Below are 15,275 nucleotides of genomic sequence, written 5' to 3' on the forward strand. Positions count from 1 at the left end.
AGCGTCCGGTTCCGCCTGGCCGTCCACATGCTGCGGTAGCTCAGGGCAAAGCGGAGCTCCATGAACTTGTGAACAGTGGCCCAGGTGAGAGAGTGGGTGGAGGAGGTCTGCAGGAGGAGGAAGAGGAACCCGCTCCCTTGGCAGGCGGCTCCTTCGCTGGGGTAGCGGGAGCGCCGTGCGAGGCTGTTGTAGGCGCCGGAGGGGATGGTGGCGAGCCCGAGGGCCAGGGCGCTGAGGCTGAAGCTCAGGGTCAGGCCCGTCGTCTCGTCCCGGAGCTCCTTGTTGAGGAGGAGGGCCAGCAGTAGGAGGAGGTTCCCACAGACGGACGCCACACTGGACAGAATCATCAGAGCGGCGTAGATTGTCCTCAGAGCGTCCGCCATTTCCTGATGCACGACAGGAAGCGCGTCGGCGATTACGTCACGGATCAAAGGACTTTTCTCCCGAGAACGCCAAACATCCCGACCTGAACCGACTCGATCCAGCCGGTTGTGCGTCAGTCGCCACAGGTGAACCGATGTTTGTTGAGTCGCCGCGGCGACGTGACTGAACGGGTGGGGGTGCTCGTCTCAAACGGAATGAAAAGGTCCTCCTTGTTGTAGCTCCATCTCAATCCGGTCCTCGTCAGGGTGGAGCCTGGACTGCTGAGCGATGCTGGTGAAGCAAACGGATCACCTTAAAGACGACCTCCGGGTCCAGCGGCTCCGCCCAGACCCACCTGGTCGTTTTCGTTCGCCGTGGTTACGTTGTACTGTTGAGTAGCACGAAGCGGGGGCGGGCAGCGATCCGGGAAAGGCAGCGGTTTGCCAGCATCTAATCTGATTACACCATCCTGCTGTGTGTGCGTGTGCGTGTGTGTGTGCGTGTGTGTGTGTGTGTGTGTGCGCGTTGCACCTGCTGAGATGATAATGATACGACTCGGTTATGTTTTGTAAACACAACCTGAGCAGCCAATATTCTCTCTCGCGTGCTCGCTCTCTCTCTCTCTCTCCGCGTGTGTGTGTGTGTGTGTGTGTGTGTGTGTGTGCGTGTGTGCGTGTGTGCGTGTGTGCGTGTGTGCGTGTGTGCGTGTGTGCGTGTGTGCGTGTGTGCGTGTGTGCGTGTGTGCGTGTGTGCGTGTGTGCGTGTGTGCGTGTGTGTGTGTGTGTGTGTGTAATTAGCACAATCGCTGAGGGGATCAGATTTGGCTCGGATGGTGAACAGCCAATCACGGTGCAGACAGGATGTTGTTCAGGTGTGACTAAGACGTTCCTTTATTTCAATAACCTTTATTTAATCTGGTATTTGAACGACAAACGTCGGGTTCTTGTTGGGCTGATTCCGTGAGCGGCCCACGCTCCGCCCCCCACCTGGGAGGGGGGGTGTTCGGGACGTCCTCTTGTTACCTCCGTGTCTTCTTCTTCGTGTTGCAGCACAACGCTCCGATCCCTCAGGGCGGCCGCGGAGCCATTCAGTTCGTCACTCAGTACCAGCACTCCTCCGGACAGAGACGCATCAGGGTCACCTCCACCACCCGGAAGTACGCCCCCCCCCCCCCCCCCCACCTCCTGCTCTCATCGGGGACGTTGGACTTGGGACTCATCTCTCCTTCTGTGCTTTCAGTTGGGCAGATGCTCAGACTCAAATCCAAAACATCGCAGCATCCTTTGATCAGGAGGCGGCGGCCATCTTGATGGCGAGGCTGGCGGTGTACCGGGCGGAGACGGAGGAGGGGCCGGACGTCCTCCGATGGTTGGACAGACAACTCATCAGACTGGTACACCAGGGGCTAAACATCCAAATATGGACTCGTATGTCATAAATATATTGATTTTAACGTCAACATTCTGTTTCTGATCAGTGTCAGAAGTTTGGAGATTATCACAAAGACGATCCGACCTCCTTCAGGTTCTCCGAAACCTTCTCGCTCTACCCTCAGGTGATCAAGTCTCTTACCTGTCTCTGACGTGTTTCCTGTCTCTGACGTGTTACCTGTCTCTGACGTGTTTCCTGTCTCTGACATGTTACCTGTCTTTGAGGTGTTTCCTGTCTTTGAGGTGTTTCCTGTCTCTGACGTGTTTCCTGTCTTTGAGGTGTTTCCTGTCTTTGAGGTGTTTCCTGTCTCTGACGTGTTTCCTGTCTTTGAGGTGTTTCCTGTCTCTGACGTGTTACCTGTCTTTGAGGTGTTTCCTGTCTCTGACGTGCTAGCCTACCTGTCTCTGACGTGTTTCCTGTCTTTGAGGTGTTTCCTGTCTCTGACGTGTTACCTGTCTTTGAGGTGTTTCCTGTCTCTGACGTGCTAGCCTACCTGTCTCTGACGTGTTTCCTGTCTTTGAGGTGTTTCCTGTCTCTGACGTGTTTCCTGTCTTTGAGGTGTTTCCTGTCTCTGACGTGTTACCTGTCTCTGACGTGCTAGCCTACCTGTCTCTGACGTGTTTCCTGTCTTTGAGGTGTTTCCTGTCTCTGACGTGTTTCCTGTCTTTGAGGTGTTTCCTGTCTCTGACGTGTGCTTTGTGTTGTTTTCCAGTTCATGTTCCACCTGCGACGCTCTCCGTTCCTGCAGGTGTTCAACAACAGTCCGGATGAGAGTTCGTATTACAGACATCAGTTCAACCGGCAGGACCTGACTCAGGCTCTCATCATGATCCAGCCTGTGCTCTATGCGTATTCCTTCAACGGTCCACCTGAGGTATTCACACACCTGGACACGCCTGAGGCTGTGGTGACTGTTCCAACAGCTGACCAGTGACCGGTCGGAGTGTTTTCTGTTTCAGCCGGTCCTGTTGGACAGCAGCAGCATCCTGCCAGACAGAATTCTGCTGATGGACACTTTCTTCCAGATCCTAATCTACCACGGGGAGGTACACACACACACCCAACACACAGGTGCACCCGCTGAGAACCCGGCGCTTTGTTGGCTAATGAATGCTTCGCCTCGTCGTCTGCGTTCCAGACCGTGGCTCAGTGGAGGAAAGCCGGTTACCAGGAATTGCCCGAGTATGAAAACCTGAAACATCTCCTCCAGGCTCCGGTGGACGACGCTCAGGAGCTGCTGCACAACCGCTTCCCCATGCCCAGATACATCGACACGGAGCACGGAGGCAGCCAGGTGGGGGCGCTAATGTGCAAAGTCTCCTCAGTCGGGCGTGAATTATATCAAACCTGAACTCGGAATATGTGACGGATCTGTTGGATGACGATGATGTCGTCTTTCAGGCTCGCTTCCTGCTCTCCAAAGTGAACCCCTCCCAGACCCACAACAACATGTACGCCTGGGGTCAGGTGAGCGGTCGGTCTGCAGTCGGTTTCCTCGTTGGACTGAGGCTTTTTGTAACCGTTCTCTGTCTCTGCAGGAATCTGGAGCGCCCATCCTGACGGATGACGTCAGCCTGCAGGTGTTCATGGATCACCTGAAGAAACTCGCCGTCTCCAGCGCTGCCTAAGCTCACCTGTGCCTCTTTTTTTTGTTCTGACAGTCGACCAACAATGTAATAAATCAGCAGAAAAGCTCACCTGTTTACACTCTAGGATCATCCAATCAGCGACTAATGCGATGCCTATTAGCATCCGGTTAGCCTTGACGCCTGCCTAATGTATTTAAAATCAGCTGAAACTGGAGCCGATCAAAAGAACCAAAAAGCTGAATTATCACACGAGTTGGGAGATGTAACGAAAGCTTTGTCTTTGTTTTGTTTTGTCTTCTGGCATCGACACGCTTTAGAAACGTGCAGCGGCCGTCCGGTGTTTGTTCTCATTTATCTTACAGTGTTAGCTTCAAGCCGCGCGTCTCTGATGTTCGTTCGTTCGCCGTGGAGTTTGTCTCTGAAGCCGTCGAGCGTTCATGTTTTCAGTGAATCTCATGTTTCTAATAAAAGTCTGCTCTGGTTGACGTTACTGTGTCTCGCAGTAACTCTGTCATCGATTGATATACAATAATCAGATTTTTTATTTCTGCCCCACCTGTGACGTCACAGGCAGCTTTGAAAACAGAATGGGAATCGCTGCGTCGTTACCATGACAACAGCAGTTCATTACTCAGAGCCACGACCTTCGACTTCCTCCCATTCTTCACTCACACTTCCTCCTGGATTGCAGGAAGCATCTGGGTCGCCGTGACAACAACAATATGAGTTGGTCTCCACTGTTCAAATGCTGCGTGTGCGTGTGTGTTCAGTAGCTCAGTAGTTACACACTTCCTGAGCAACATGAAAATCAGGCTGATGGGAAATCACAGAAGTGTTCCAGGACCCGTGGGACGTCCTCAAGGACCCGGTGGACGTCCTCAAGCACCCGTGGGATGTCCTCAAGGGACCGTGGGACGTCCTCAAGGAACCGTGGGATGTCCTCAAGGGACCGTGGGACGTCCTCAAGGAACCGTGTGACGTCCTCAAGGAACCGTGGGACGTCCTCAAGGACCCGTGGGACGTCCTCAAGGAACCGTAGGACGTCCTCAAGGACCCGTGGGATGTCCTCAAGGACCCGTGGGACGTCCTCAAGGATCACCTCTTGATTGACTCCTGGAACCTCGCCAAAGACAATAATTGTGAAATCACACAGAGCATACGTTTACACTTTAGGTTTAAATATTATAGAAAAAACTTTGTTTATTATTTCATTTCCTAACAGTCGAAAGTTCGGTAAACTTTATGCGGAGCGCATTACGCACAGCCAAGACGCGACGCGCGTACGCCCCCCCCCCCCCCCCCCCCCGATCTGAACTCTTCATTTTGCGACTGTGTTTCTCTGGAGGAAATGAACTCGCCATATCAAGACTCAACACACTTCCTGTCACGGAGGACAGTGGGGAGGTGAGGGTGGGGAGACACGGTGGGACGAGGGGTGAGGCCGGCAGTCGGTCTCTCAGCAGAGCTACTGTGGAAGAGAAGCAAAAAGAAACTGGAAGAGCGAGAGGAGAAGGAACAAAGAGAAAAAGAAGGTGTGGATGAAGGAAGAGAGGCCGAAGAAGAGGAGGCGAGTCTCAGTTTGACAGACGGTAAGAAAACCAAATATTTAAAGGGGGATCTGCGTGATAGTGAGAATAAACAGAGAGAGATCAATCAGACATCCTGAGAGCAAACTGGGGGAGTCTTTGTCTCCTTCCCTTTCAGATGCTCCCTTTGCTTTACACAAATACGTCTTCATATTTTACAGGATATTCTTCTTGTGATTCACATATTTTATTTCTGCTCTATGTGGTGCTCTTATTATTAAAACTCATGAATGGTATTTAAATAAATAATTTATGAATCTGTTAATATTCTAAAGAAGCAGATGAGTTTATTCACAAAGACTTAGCAAGAAATTAATTTATATTTTCCATTCTTGTTCATCAATTTATTATTATTATTAATAATAATTATGAAAATGTGTATAAATAATTCGCAATAATAATAATTGACTATTTTGACTCATTAATTTTTGACTGATGTTGCTGTTATCAGATAGATAGATAGATAGATCAGTATCATCTGCATGTTAACACACCAGAGCAGAAACACTCGACCCGTAATTACCTCTGTTTTGACAGACTCACATCATCATCATCATCATCATCATCATCATCATCATCATCATCAGAGAGTGAGGAATCAGAAATGATGGCGCCTTGGTTCTGCGCTTGCTGGATGATTGCTGTCCTGTTGGGACACATATCTGCTGAGCCGGAATCACCGCCGGACTACGTCATCCACAACACCCCCGCCAGCTTCGAGCAGGCCATGCAGGAGTGTTCCCCCGGCGTCCTCACCTCCCTCTCCACCGAGCACCAACTCACCGACGTCCTCGGGCTCGTCTCGACCTCACTGTCACCTCAAAATCAGACGGAATTCAACTTCTGGGTCGGCCTGAAGAAAGCGAAGAATGAGTGCGTGGTTCCCACGCTGGCGCTGAAAGGATTCCGGTGGGTGGAGGACGGCAGTGAAGCGGCGGAGGTGAGCCGCTGGGTTGAAGAACCAAAGCCCACCTGCATAACAGTTCGATGTGCGGCACTGAATGGGGAGTTAACCGGGTCGACGGTGACCAGGTGGGGTCTGAGCTCTGTCACCTGTAAGAGCCGGTACCAGTTCATCTGTAAGCTGAGAGGCGCTCAGTTGAACCCAACAAAAGGAGCAACGTCACCGCCTGAACCTCGGACCGCTGCACCTGAACCTCGACCCGCTGTACCTGAACCTCGACCTGCTGTACCTGAACCTCGACCCGCTGCGCCTGAACCTCGGACCGCTGCACCTGAACCTCGACCCGCTGCACCTGAACCTCGACCCGCTGCACCTGAACCTCGACCCGCTGCACCTGAACCTCGGACCGCTGCACCTGAACCTCACCCCGCTGTACCTGAACCTTGGACGGCTGCACCTGAACCTCGGACCGCTGCACCTGAACCTCACCCCGCTGTACCTGAACCTTGGACGGCTGCACCTGAACCTCGGACCGCTGCACCTGAACCTCGGACCGCTGCACCTGAACCTCACCCCGCTGTACCTGAACCTCACCCCGCTGTACCTGAACCACATAACGTGAACCCTGAACCTGAACGTCCTACCAGGGAACCAGCAACAAACACAGAGACGACGCTTGAAACCGGACCTGATGCTGATCACGGTCCCGGGCCAGCCGAGAGGTCGGACTCATGCAAACGCCCCAGCATCACTGATGCCCGCTCCCTCAGCCTGGACCCCAGCAACAGCAGCAGCATCCAGGTGGAGTGCTGGTCCTCCGCCCAGGTGGAGCTCCGCTGCTGGGGCCGCCCTGCCGTGTGGAGGCTGCTGGACGACTCCCCGGCCAACCTCACCGCCGTCTGCCAGCCGTGTGACGTCGGCTTTCAGAAAAGCATTGATGGGAACTGCGAGGACATCAATGAGTGCAGCGGGGGCGGAGCCTTCTGCAGGCAGACCTGCCTCAACACCGTGGGCTCCTTCAGGTGCGTCTGCTCTGACGACAACGGGACGCACCACGACGAGTACTCGCCGGCGTGTATGGACGCTCCGGCGACAGGTGACATCACCTGGATGACAGACGTCATGACCTTGGTGCTGATCGCAGTGGCGGCGCTGGTGGTTCTGGTGGTGGTTCTGGTGGTGGTCGTGAGGTGCTGCTTCATAAGGCGGTCAAAGAAACGCGCAATGAAGAAGGCGGAGAAGATGGCAATGACGAGCAAAGACGACAAGGATTCCTTTGAGAAGGCGGCGATATGAGAGCAGACCCGAGTGGAACGTCACGTTCTAACAAGGTTCTCACGTGTCCCTCATCGCCTTCCGTAGAATGTACCTGGAGACAAGTGGAGGTACTTCCTGCTTCTAAAGAACGTGAGATGAGGATTAAATATGTTTCTACCATCAAAACACCGATGAACCGTCGCTGTCGTCCACCAGGACGGTTCTGGTACTCGTCTTGGTCACGTGACCTTTTCATCTGTTTTTATTAATGAATCAAAATGAATTATGACTGACCGGTGACATTATGCCCAGGACGTCTAGTGGTCTTATTATAGTTATACTAGTTTTTATGTAAATGACATTAACAGTTTATTAAAGTAATATAATAATTATGCTGTCTTTGACTCTTCATCTTAAAAGTCTAATCGAGTAAACATTTAATATTCCATCTGTTGTTTCTGCTCCTGTTTGAGTTTTAAAATGTTTTTTAATCTGAAATTCATCTCACTTTACCTGTAATAGAGTCATTATGTTGAGTTTGTGACACAAATTGAAAATGTTTGAATAAATGTTTACAGATTTAATTTAAAAATCAGGAAGCCGAAATCCTTCGTAATATGACCAAAACATCAAAGTCTTCGTCTAACAATACTTTTGTGTTCCAAACTTTGTAAAACGATATTTTCTCACCTTCCAGTTCTTCTGCTACTCTTGCTCGACTTATTGATTTGCTTTGCTTTTGTTTTAATTTACTCAAGTTCCCGACTAAAGGGGCGTGGCAATTTAATCAATATAATGAACATGAATCAATGTGAGTGTGGATCAAGCAGCCCCCCCCCCCCCTCTGTCTCTCAGCGGATCATTTGAGGAGAAGCCGCAGCAGCAGCAGCTGATTCCGATCGGCGGAGTTTGAAGCCAAACGGTCCCGATTCACGGGCTGCACCTTTCTGATGGGTCTGCATGGAGTTGCGTTCCAGGTGATGAAACTTTGTCACCTATTCTCTAATAACAGTAAAACATTTACGAAGGTGTAGCTGGGTCAACACACCTTTTTATTTCCGGGTTTAAAAGGGGCGTGGCGGCACGTTTGCTCCATGGAATGTGGGATTTTAAATAAAACAATGAACTGTTGTTGTTGTTGTTGTTGATTTGTAATTAATATCGTCTTTACTGTCATTCTTATTGTATGAACTCCAGTGTCTGAACGCGTTAAAGCCTTTTAGTCACTCAGCCAATCAGAGAAAGGGGCGGGAGTATCATAGGTGCGGACGAGACGCTGATTGGCTGCAGTGATTGTGCGGACAAGACGCTGATTGGCTGCAGTGATTGTAGGACAAGACGCTGATTGGCTGCAGTGATTGTAGGACTTTTGAAGCGTAATAAAAGGCTGGAATGTTGTTCTGTGTTATTCTTCGTGTTTTATGAGTCCCAAATGATAAAAGCCGTCTTTTCTCACCCCATCTTTACATTTCCTCGTGAATGTTGTCAGTGTCTTTAGAGGTGGGACATGTTTTGTTTGTTTTTTTGCTTGGTTTTGGTGAATGAAAAGAAACACGATGACAAATGAAATACAATCAATCAGTTATTGATGTTAATATTTCTACATTCTTTTATGCTGCATGCGATGATCTCATATGTGGTTTAACACAGAAATTATTTTTCATGTAATCTAATTACAGACATTAGGTCGCCATTTCCTGTAAAGCTCTTCATTCATTTGATCACGTGGCCTCCCTTTGGTTTGACAGTAATCAGATTACTTAGACGAACATTTAGGCGCATGCCGAACCAGAACTTTTATCAGAACCAAACTCTGAAAATGGGGTTTCTGCTGCGGTTCTGTTGGTTCTATCTCCATCTTGTGGCAACAGAGAAAAGGTGGAACAGCGTGATCAGCAGCTTGTGGATTCTGGGTAACGTAGTCTTACCGTAGGAAGCTCTTAACCAGGAAATGAGAGACTGGCTGAATTTAGAGGGCTGCAGAAATCAGGCGTCCTGGATCAGCTGGAGGACACGTGATCTACTTTTCCACCAAGTTTAAAATCTGTCAAAGAAAAAGCTCCATCTGTCATCGCGGACTGAAATTGATGTCATTAAAGGAACCAGCAGGGGGCAGCATCCACATATGAACAGAACCGGACTGAGCCGTTTGAAGAAAAAACAGCAAATCACTAAAGACACAAATTATTCACACTTTACATCTGATTCATTTCAAAGAGCCAGCCAGGTGACGATTCGGACAGTTGGTTTGTGGGTACTGTAGTCACGACTAGACCGTCAGGGTGATGTCACAAGTCATCTGATTTGACACCGACGTTCAAATCAAACTCTTCCAAAGAATTTGACCTTCAGGTAAACTCACCTGTCTTCTGTTCTGGAAATACTTCACTGAAACAGAGTTGAGAAGTTCACACAATGTTAATGAGCGGTTGAAACATATTGAGTGTGCGTGTGTGTGCGTGTGCGTGTGCGTGTGTATCCCGTTTCCTCCTCCTGAACGGCGTCATGTCTTCTAACATCTTTGTTTCTTAACTGTTCTGAAAGATTCCGATGGATTTGGATGACAGTTCAATGAAGTTGATTACATTGTGACGCGGCTGCAAGATTCTGATCTGATTAAATTAATTCTGGGTTTTCGGGATCATAAACGTTTGGAGCTGGTATCACTTCCTGTGGCCGGAGGCCGACCTGAGTGACGCCATGCCACGGTGATGACGTCACCCCGGTGAGCTCCGCCCTGCCTGAGTGTTGATGGAGGTCGCAGAGGAGTGTTTCCTGTTGAGGCTGCGAGTTGAGGCGAGTTCTGCGGAGGCCGGTACCGGGCGGCGTGGAGCCTGTCAGTCTGCGGGAGGAGGTCATGGACAGGTGACAGGTGAGTCATCCTCTGGAGTAACCGCGTAATTATTACCGAGGAGCTTTTAGCGTGAAGGGCGCAGGATTTATAGTTTGAAAGCCTGAAACTCGCAGTGAGGTCATACCGGAACCGGGACGACGTTCAGGTTCTCAGTCTCAGCTCTCTGTGTTTGCTTCTGGGCTCATGGAGGGACGAGGTGAAGCCTCTGGACCAGGACCGGGTCCAACTGGACCCGATCCACCACAGATAGTGAATGTGGGCCTGCTTGGATCCAGAACTCTGCTCTGATCTCTGGCCTGTGAGCACCAAGGCTCCTTAAGCCCGAAAAAGTCAACAGTTCCAAAATGAAGCTCTTAATCCCGGCCTAACTGGGGCCTAACTCCACATCCACGGTCCATCTGGTTCTGAAATGTGCTGCAAAGCACTTGTTCCAGAACTTTTCGTTGGGACTTTTGCCTCCGGGCTGAATTGACCCAGATAGATTTTGCTGTTTGAATAAATAAATGTCTCTGGATGATCTTTGATGGGATTAGAGGTGGATGTTGGGTCTGAGCTCTGAGGTGCTACTGAACAATTACATCACTTTTATTATAAAAACTACAAAAACTTCTTCTTCCGGCCGGATGGAGACTAAACCCGAGCTACCTCTGAGGCTTCGTTAAAATACAAAATACAATAAAATAAATACTGAAGTTAAATAACTTGTAGTTGTTCATCATCTGTTGGAAACACCTTCGGGACATCGAGTGCGCGCGCGCGTGGAGGAGGAGATCAGACCTGGAGGGTTGGACCTGAAGGAGGAGGAGGACGCGTCAGTCCCCAGGTCATCGTCACCGCCTCCTCATTAAGGCGCAGCCTCGCTCCGCTCCGCTCCTCCTGACCCGGCTCGACGCGGCTCTCTTCTGAACCAGGGACGGGACCAGCAGAACGGGACCGGGACCTGCAGGATCCGGCTGCGGGCTCTCGTCATGCTCGGCACGGTGAAGATGGAAGGACACGAAGCCCCGGACTGGAGCGGATACTACAGCGAGGAGGTCGGTCACACTGCGATCCGGGTCTCACCGATCCGGATCAGGTCCAGATTAATCCACGTTTAAACGGACACTTCTGGGAAGTCTTCTCTTAAATTGAGTTTCTGAGGCGCGTCTGTCGCACTTTATTCTAAATGACAAAAGTTTACTGACGTCTCGCTCCGTGAATGTTCATTTATTAGTTTATTGTACAGCGCGTTTAAAAAAGCAACGAGATGCAAATCAAATGTATTTAAATATCAGGATTATTGACAGGAGAGAAAGAACTACGAATGAAACGAGTTTATTGAGCCGCAGAGCGTCATAATAAACGTCTTTTATTTTACTGTAATCTAATTAAAATGAGAATTTTACAATCAGAATTTTTTTTAATATTCAGTGTTTATTTCTGATTTTAATTGAATCGATGGAACCGAATTTCGGCCCGGGATGGATCAATTAAACTTTTAAGTTTAAGGCTTTTATCTTTTTGTATTAAAATAAAATAAAAAAGAACGAAAGATGAACGTTACTATATATTACTAATATTAATCTGGCGGATTATAAACGTCTGAAGAGATTCAGGTCAAATTCAAGATGATTTCATATCAAAAAAAATAAAAAAATATATATAAATAAAAATCTTAAATAATAAAGAGATGATTGTCTGTGTCACTGAAGTTTTTATTTTAGTTACATCTAACATTAGAGGTAAAAATTAATAAATCCGGAGAAGTTAAATTCCAATCGGCTTCTTATTAAACTATCAAATATCTACTGTTTATTTTATTTTTGTTCAAAAGAATTCATAAAATCAAAAATTATCTTAAACGTTCTTGTTTATGAAGCAGCTTTATGAAACATTATTTATGCTTATAGTCCAGAAATGATAATGAATGTGTTATTTTATATATTTATACTTTACTTCTAATTATTTTAGTTCGTTTGAGAAGAAAAAGTCACGATGAAATAGAAAAAACTGTCACAGGCTGAAAAGATGATCCGTAGATATTAACATTTAATTATTAGTTATTATTAGTTGGAGCGGAGTCTGGGCTTCCCTGCTTGGGCTGCTGCCCCGCGACCCGGCCCGGATAAGCGGATGAAGATGGATGGATTTGTCGGATTTCAATGGATTCACATATTTTGATGTTTTAATTTAAATGTTTAACGGTGTGAAAAATCTCCTGAAGCAATAAAATAAAAGCAGTCTGAATAATCCTAATAAAATAAAGTGCAGAGAATTTAGAGATTTTCTGCGGAACATTTTTAACCAGTTTATTTACTGGTGTGAGTGGACCCGGACTGGGTTTAATCTCATATGATGAATTCATATCTGGTTCTACGCTCTAAATATTCTTGTCCAAATATATTACTGGTTCTGTTGTATTTGGTCCACACCTGACTGCTTTTGGTTTTAGAGACTTTGACTTGCTCCAATCTGATTTTACTGGTCCTGGTTCTACTGGGTACGCCCAGATTTTCGTCTGAACTCTGTCTTTGATCATGTTTCAAATCTGGTGCCGCTGGTTTTGGTTTAATTGTTTACATTCCTGCAGAACCAGTACATGAATACCAGAATCTTCTACTGGTTCTCTGTTCTAACGGTCTCATCTGGTTCTAATCGGCTGCATCCCAACAATCAAAAGTCTTGATCTTGTTTTATTATGGTCTGGCCTAAAAGGTTCTGGTTCTGGTATGGTATGAGTTTCTCTGTGGGTTGGTGGGTTCTGGTCTAGCTGCTCTGGTCTCTCTACAGTCGTGCTCTCCAATGGTGGGGTTGAATACAGTGGTTCTGGTTCTGGTCCAACCTCTTCTTGATTAATTGGTTCCTGGTTCTGGTCTAACATTCTCTGGTCTCCCTGCAGATGTACTCTCCGATGGCAGGCGGTGGGATGGGTTCTGGTCTCGGCTCCATGTCGGGCTACATGTCCAGCAGCGGGACCACATCGGGCTCCTTCAACATGTCGTACAGTGGGACCGGTCTGAGCCCGGCCCATGTGGGGGGGATGGGTACCTCTGCTCCAGCTGCCATGTCAGGACTTGGTGGGGGTGTGGCCTCAATGGGCGGGGCTCTGAGCCCGTCCAGTATGAGCTCGGTGTCTGCCCAACAGGCCTCAATGGGTCTGAACCCATACGGGGGCATGAGTCCCACCATGAGCCCCAGCATGGCGTACGGCGGCGGCGGCGGGCTGAACCGTGGGCGCGACAACAAGGCGTTCAGACGGAGCTACCCGCATGCCAAGCCGCCCTACTCCTACATCTCACTGATCACCATGGCGATACAACAGGCGCCCAGCAAGATGCTGACGCTGAGCGAGATCTACCAGTGGATCATGGACCTGTTCCCGTACTACCGGCAGAACCAGCAGCGGTGGCAGAACTCCATCCGCCACTCGCTGTCCTTCAACGACTGCTTCGTCAAGGTGTCCCGCCTGCCGGACAAGCCGGGGAAGGGCTCGTACTGGACCCTGCACCCGGACTCGGGCAACATGTTCGAAAACGGCTGCTACCTGCGCCGCCAGAAGAGGTTCAAGTGCGATAAGAAGATGTCGCCGAAGTCTGACTGCAGGAAGGAGCAAGGGGGAGGAGCGTCCCCTTCCGAGGACTCCATGAAGCCTCCGGGACTCCTGGACGCCTCCAGCCAGGCCACTTTGCCTCCAGGTCTGGACCTGAGGGGAGGCGTCGGCGGAGCGTCGGACCTGAAGGTGTCTGGTTCCCAGCTCTTGTCCTCCCTGTCTTTACCCCCCCACTCCATGGCGCACGAGTCCCAGCTGCACCTCAAAGGAGACCCACACTACTCTTTCAACCACCCGTTCTCCATCAATAACTTGATGTCTTCTTCAGAGCAGCAGCACAAACTGGACCTGAAGGCCTACGAGGCGCTGCAGTACTCGTCCTACGGTGCTGGGGGGGCGTCCGGCCTCGGAGGGAGGACCATTGACTCTCTAGAGGCCTCCTACTACCAGGGAGTGTACCCCAGACCACTCCTGAACACGTCGTAGTATACCCAGTGCACTTCCTGTTCGTGCTCTCTGCATGCAGCCGCCCTGGACTTCCTGTCTGACGGTGAAGCCGCTGATTCGGATCCCCTCTGGACTGGACTCCTGCACTGTGACCCCACCAGGACACAAATATACCCTTGAGCCCCCTAAAACCGATCCCAGGTCTGTGTTCTCCTTTTACACACAGAATCCGTCTCAAATAAAATTCCTGTTTTAAAGACGGGAAGGTTTCAGGCTGGGACATCCGGCAAACTCGGGATCAGAGCAGGATCACCAGTCAGAACCAGAGTCGAGGAGCTCGGTCCAGTCACGTCCGGTTCTGGTTCCCACGCGACATTTTTAATAACTGTACGATTTGATGACTTTTATGTACATTTTATTTAAAACTTCATCAATAATTTGTCTCATCTTTGGACTCCACCGGGTCTGAAGCTAGAACCTTCTTACACTTTAAAAAACAGAGCAGCTAAAATAAATTAAACAAACAATGATCTGTCTGCAACAAAAATATTTTAGAACTCTTATAAGTAGATATTTTGTCGGGCCTCGAGAAATGATTGACAGACCTACAGATACCTGATGAGGCCCGGAACGTGTAAAGGACACTAAACTCCAACTACCATCATGCATTGCACACTTAAGATGCGTTCAGTTGTTTACTCCTGCAGTACCGTTTCTAGAATCCTTCAAATTTGATCAGGCCGAGTTCTGAAAGAATTTTTTAGTTTGTTTTAAATAATAATTTCTTGACAATTCAAAATGATGTCCAATCAGATTGATTAGCTCATATTTGATCATTTTAAAGGCATAAAGACAACAAATTCTTGTAGAAGTGACAATTAAATTGGAGAAAACTTGTAATTTTTCTCATTTCAAATTTGGAACAACTAATAAAAAAATCTAAATCGACTTGAATTGAATATTTCAGGAGTTGTTTCACTCTTTATTTTTTCTATTTGAGTTTCAGTCTGTGAAGATTGTCCTGGACATGATGGCTGCTGTGGTTGTCACGGCGACAGATTAATAGTTATAATTCCAGTATTTTGATCAGAAATTTGAGGAGGGGTTTATTTCTCCCACGACCTCGTCTGCCTCGCCGCTGACCTCCAGAAGGGGCGCGACCTTTGGAGGGAGAATCCCCCCCCCCCCCCCCAGACACCAGAGGCTTTTGATTTAAAGGTTCAGTTCACACAAATGACACCCCCCCCCCCCCCCCATGTTTGTCGATGCGTTTATCTCGGTAAATGTCCTGATCACTTTCTCACAGTTTGATATT

General features: G+C 48.8%; 4 protein-coding genes across 4 annotated transcripts in view; 3 read left to right on the top strand and 1 right to left on the bottom strand.

Annotated features, from left to right (window-relative positions):
- Positions 1-383, bottom strand: part of LOC137908068 (beta-3 adrenergic receptor) — a 1,640-nt gene extending 1,257 nt beyond the window's left edge. Inside the window, exon 1 of the mRNA XM_068752430.1 lies at positions 1-383. This exon is cut by the window's left edge and continues 314 nt beyond it. Within this exon, the coding sequence (XP_068608531.1) occupies positions 1-383 (383 nt within the window).
- sec23a (Sec23 homolog A, coat complex II component) overlaps positions 1-3,873 on the top strand; it is an 8,418-nt gene extending 4,545 nt beyond the window's left edge. Inside the window, exons 12-19 of the mRNA XM_068751631.1 lie at positions 1,413-1,519; positions 1,603-1,756; positions 1,841-1,918; positions 2,507-2,668; positions 2,754-2,840; positions 2,933-3,088; positions 3,196-3,261; positions 3,333-3,873. Coding sequence (XP_068607732.1) covers positions 1,413-1,519; positions 1,603-1,756; positions 1,841-1,918; positions 2,507-2,668; positions 2,754-2,840; positions 2,933-3,088; positions 3,196-3,261; positions 3,333-3,422 — 900 coding nt within the window. The 3' untranslated portion in view covers positions 3,423-3,873. The remainder of the gene's footprint in view (positions 1-1,412; positions 1,520-1,602; positions 1,757-1,840; positions 1,919-2,506; positions 2,669-2,753; positions 2,841-2,932; positions 3,089-3,195; positions 3,262-3,332) is intronic.
- A 1,703-nt stretch (positions 3,874-5,576) lies between these two features.
- Positions 5,577-7,484, top strand: clec14a (C-type lectin domain containing 14A). Its single transcript, XM_068752016.1, has 3 exons — positions 5,577-6,048; positions 6,098-6,473; positions 6,521-7,484. Exons 1-3 carry the CDS (start codon positions 5,577-5,579, stop codon positions 7,167-7,169), a joined length of 1,497 nt encoding a protein of 498 aa, XP_068608117.1. The 3' UTR covers positions 7,170-7,484.
- Positions 7,485-10,952: 3,468 nt separating this feature from the next.
- foxa1 (forkhead box A1) lies at positions 10,953-13,999 on the top strand. The gene is made up of 2 exons (XM_068752119.1): positions 10,953-11,018; positions 12,863-13,999. The coding sequence occupies exons 1-2, from the start codon at positions 10,953-10,955 to the stop codon at positions 13,997-13,999; spliced, it is 1,203 nt and encodes a 400-aa protein (XP_068608220.1).
- Positions 14,000-15,275: the final 1,276 nt, after the last annotated feature.

This window comes from Brachionichthys hirsutus, chromosome 18, assembly GCF_040956055.1.
Source record: "Brachionichthys hirsutus isolate HB-005 chromosome 18, CSIRO-AGI_Bhir_v1, whole genome shotgun sequence".
In the NCBI taxonomy this organism is placed as follows: Eukaryota; Metazoa; Chordata; class Actinopteri; order Lophiiformes; family Brachionichthyidae; genus Brachionichthys; species Brachionichthys hirsutus.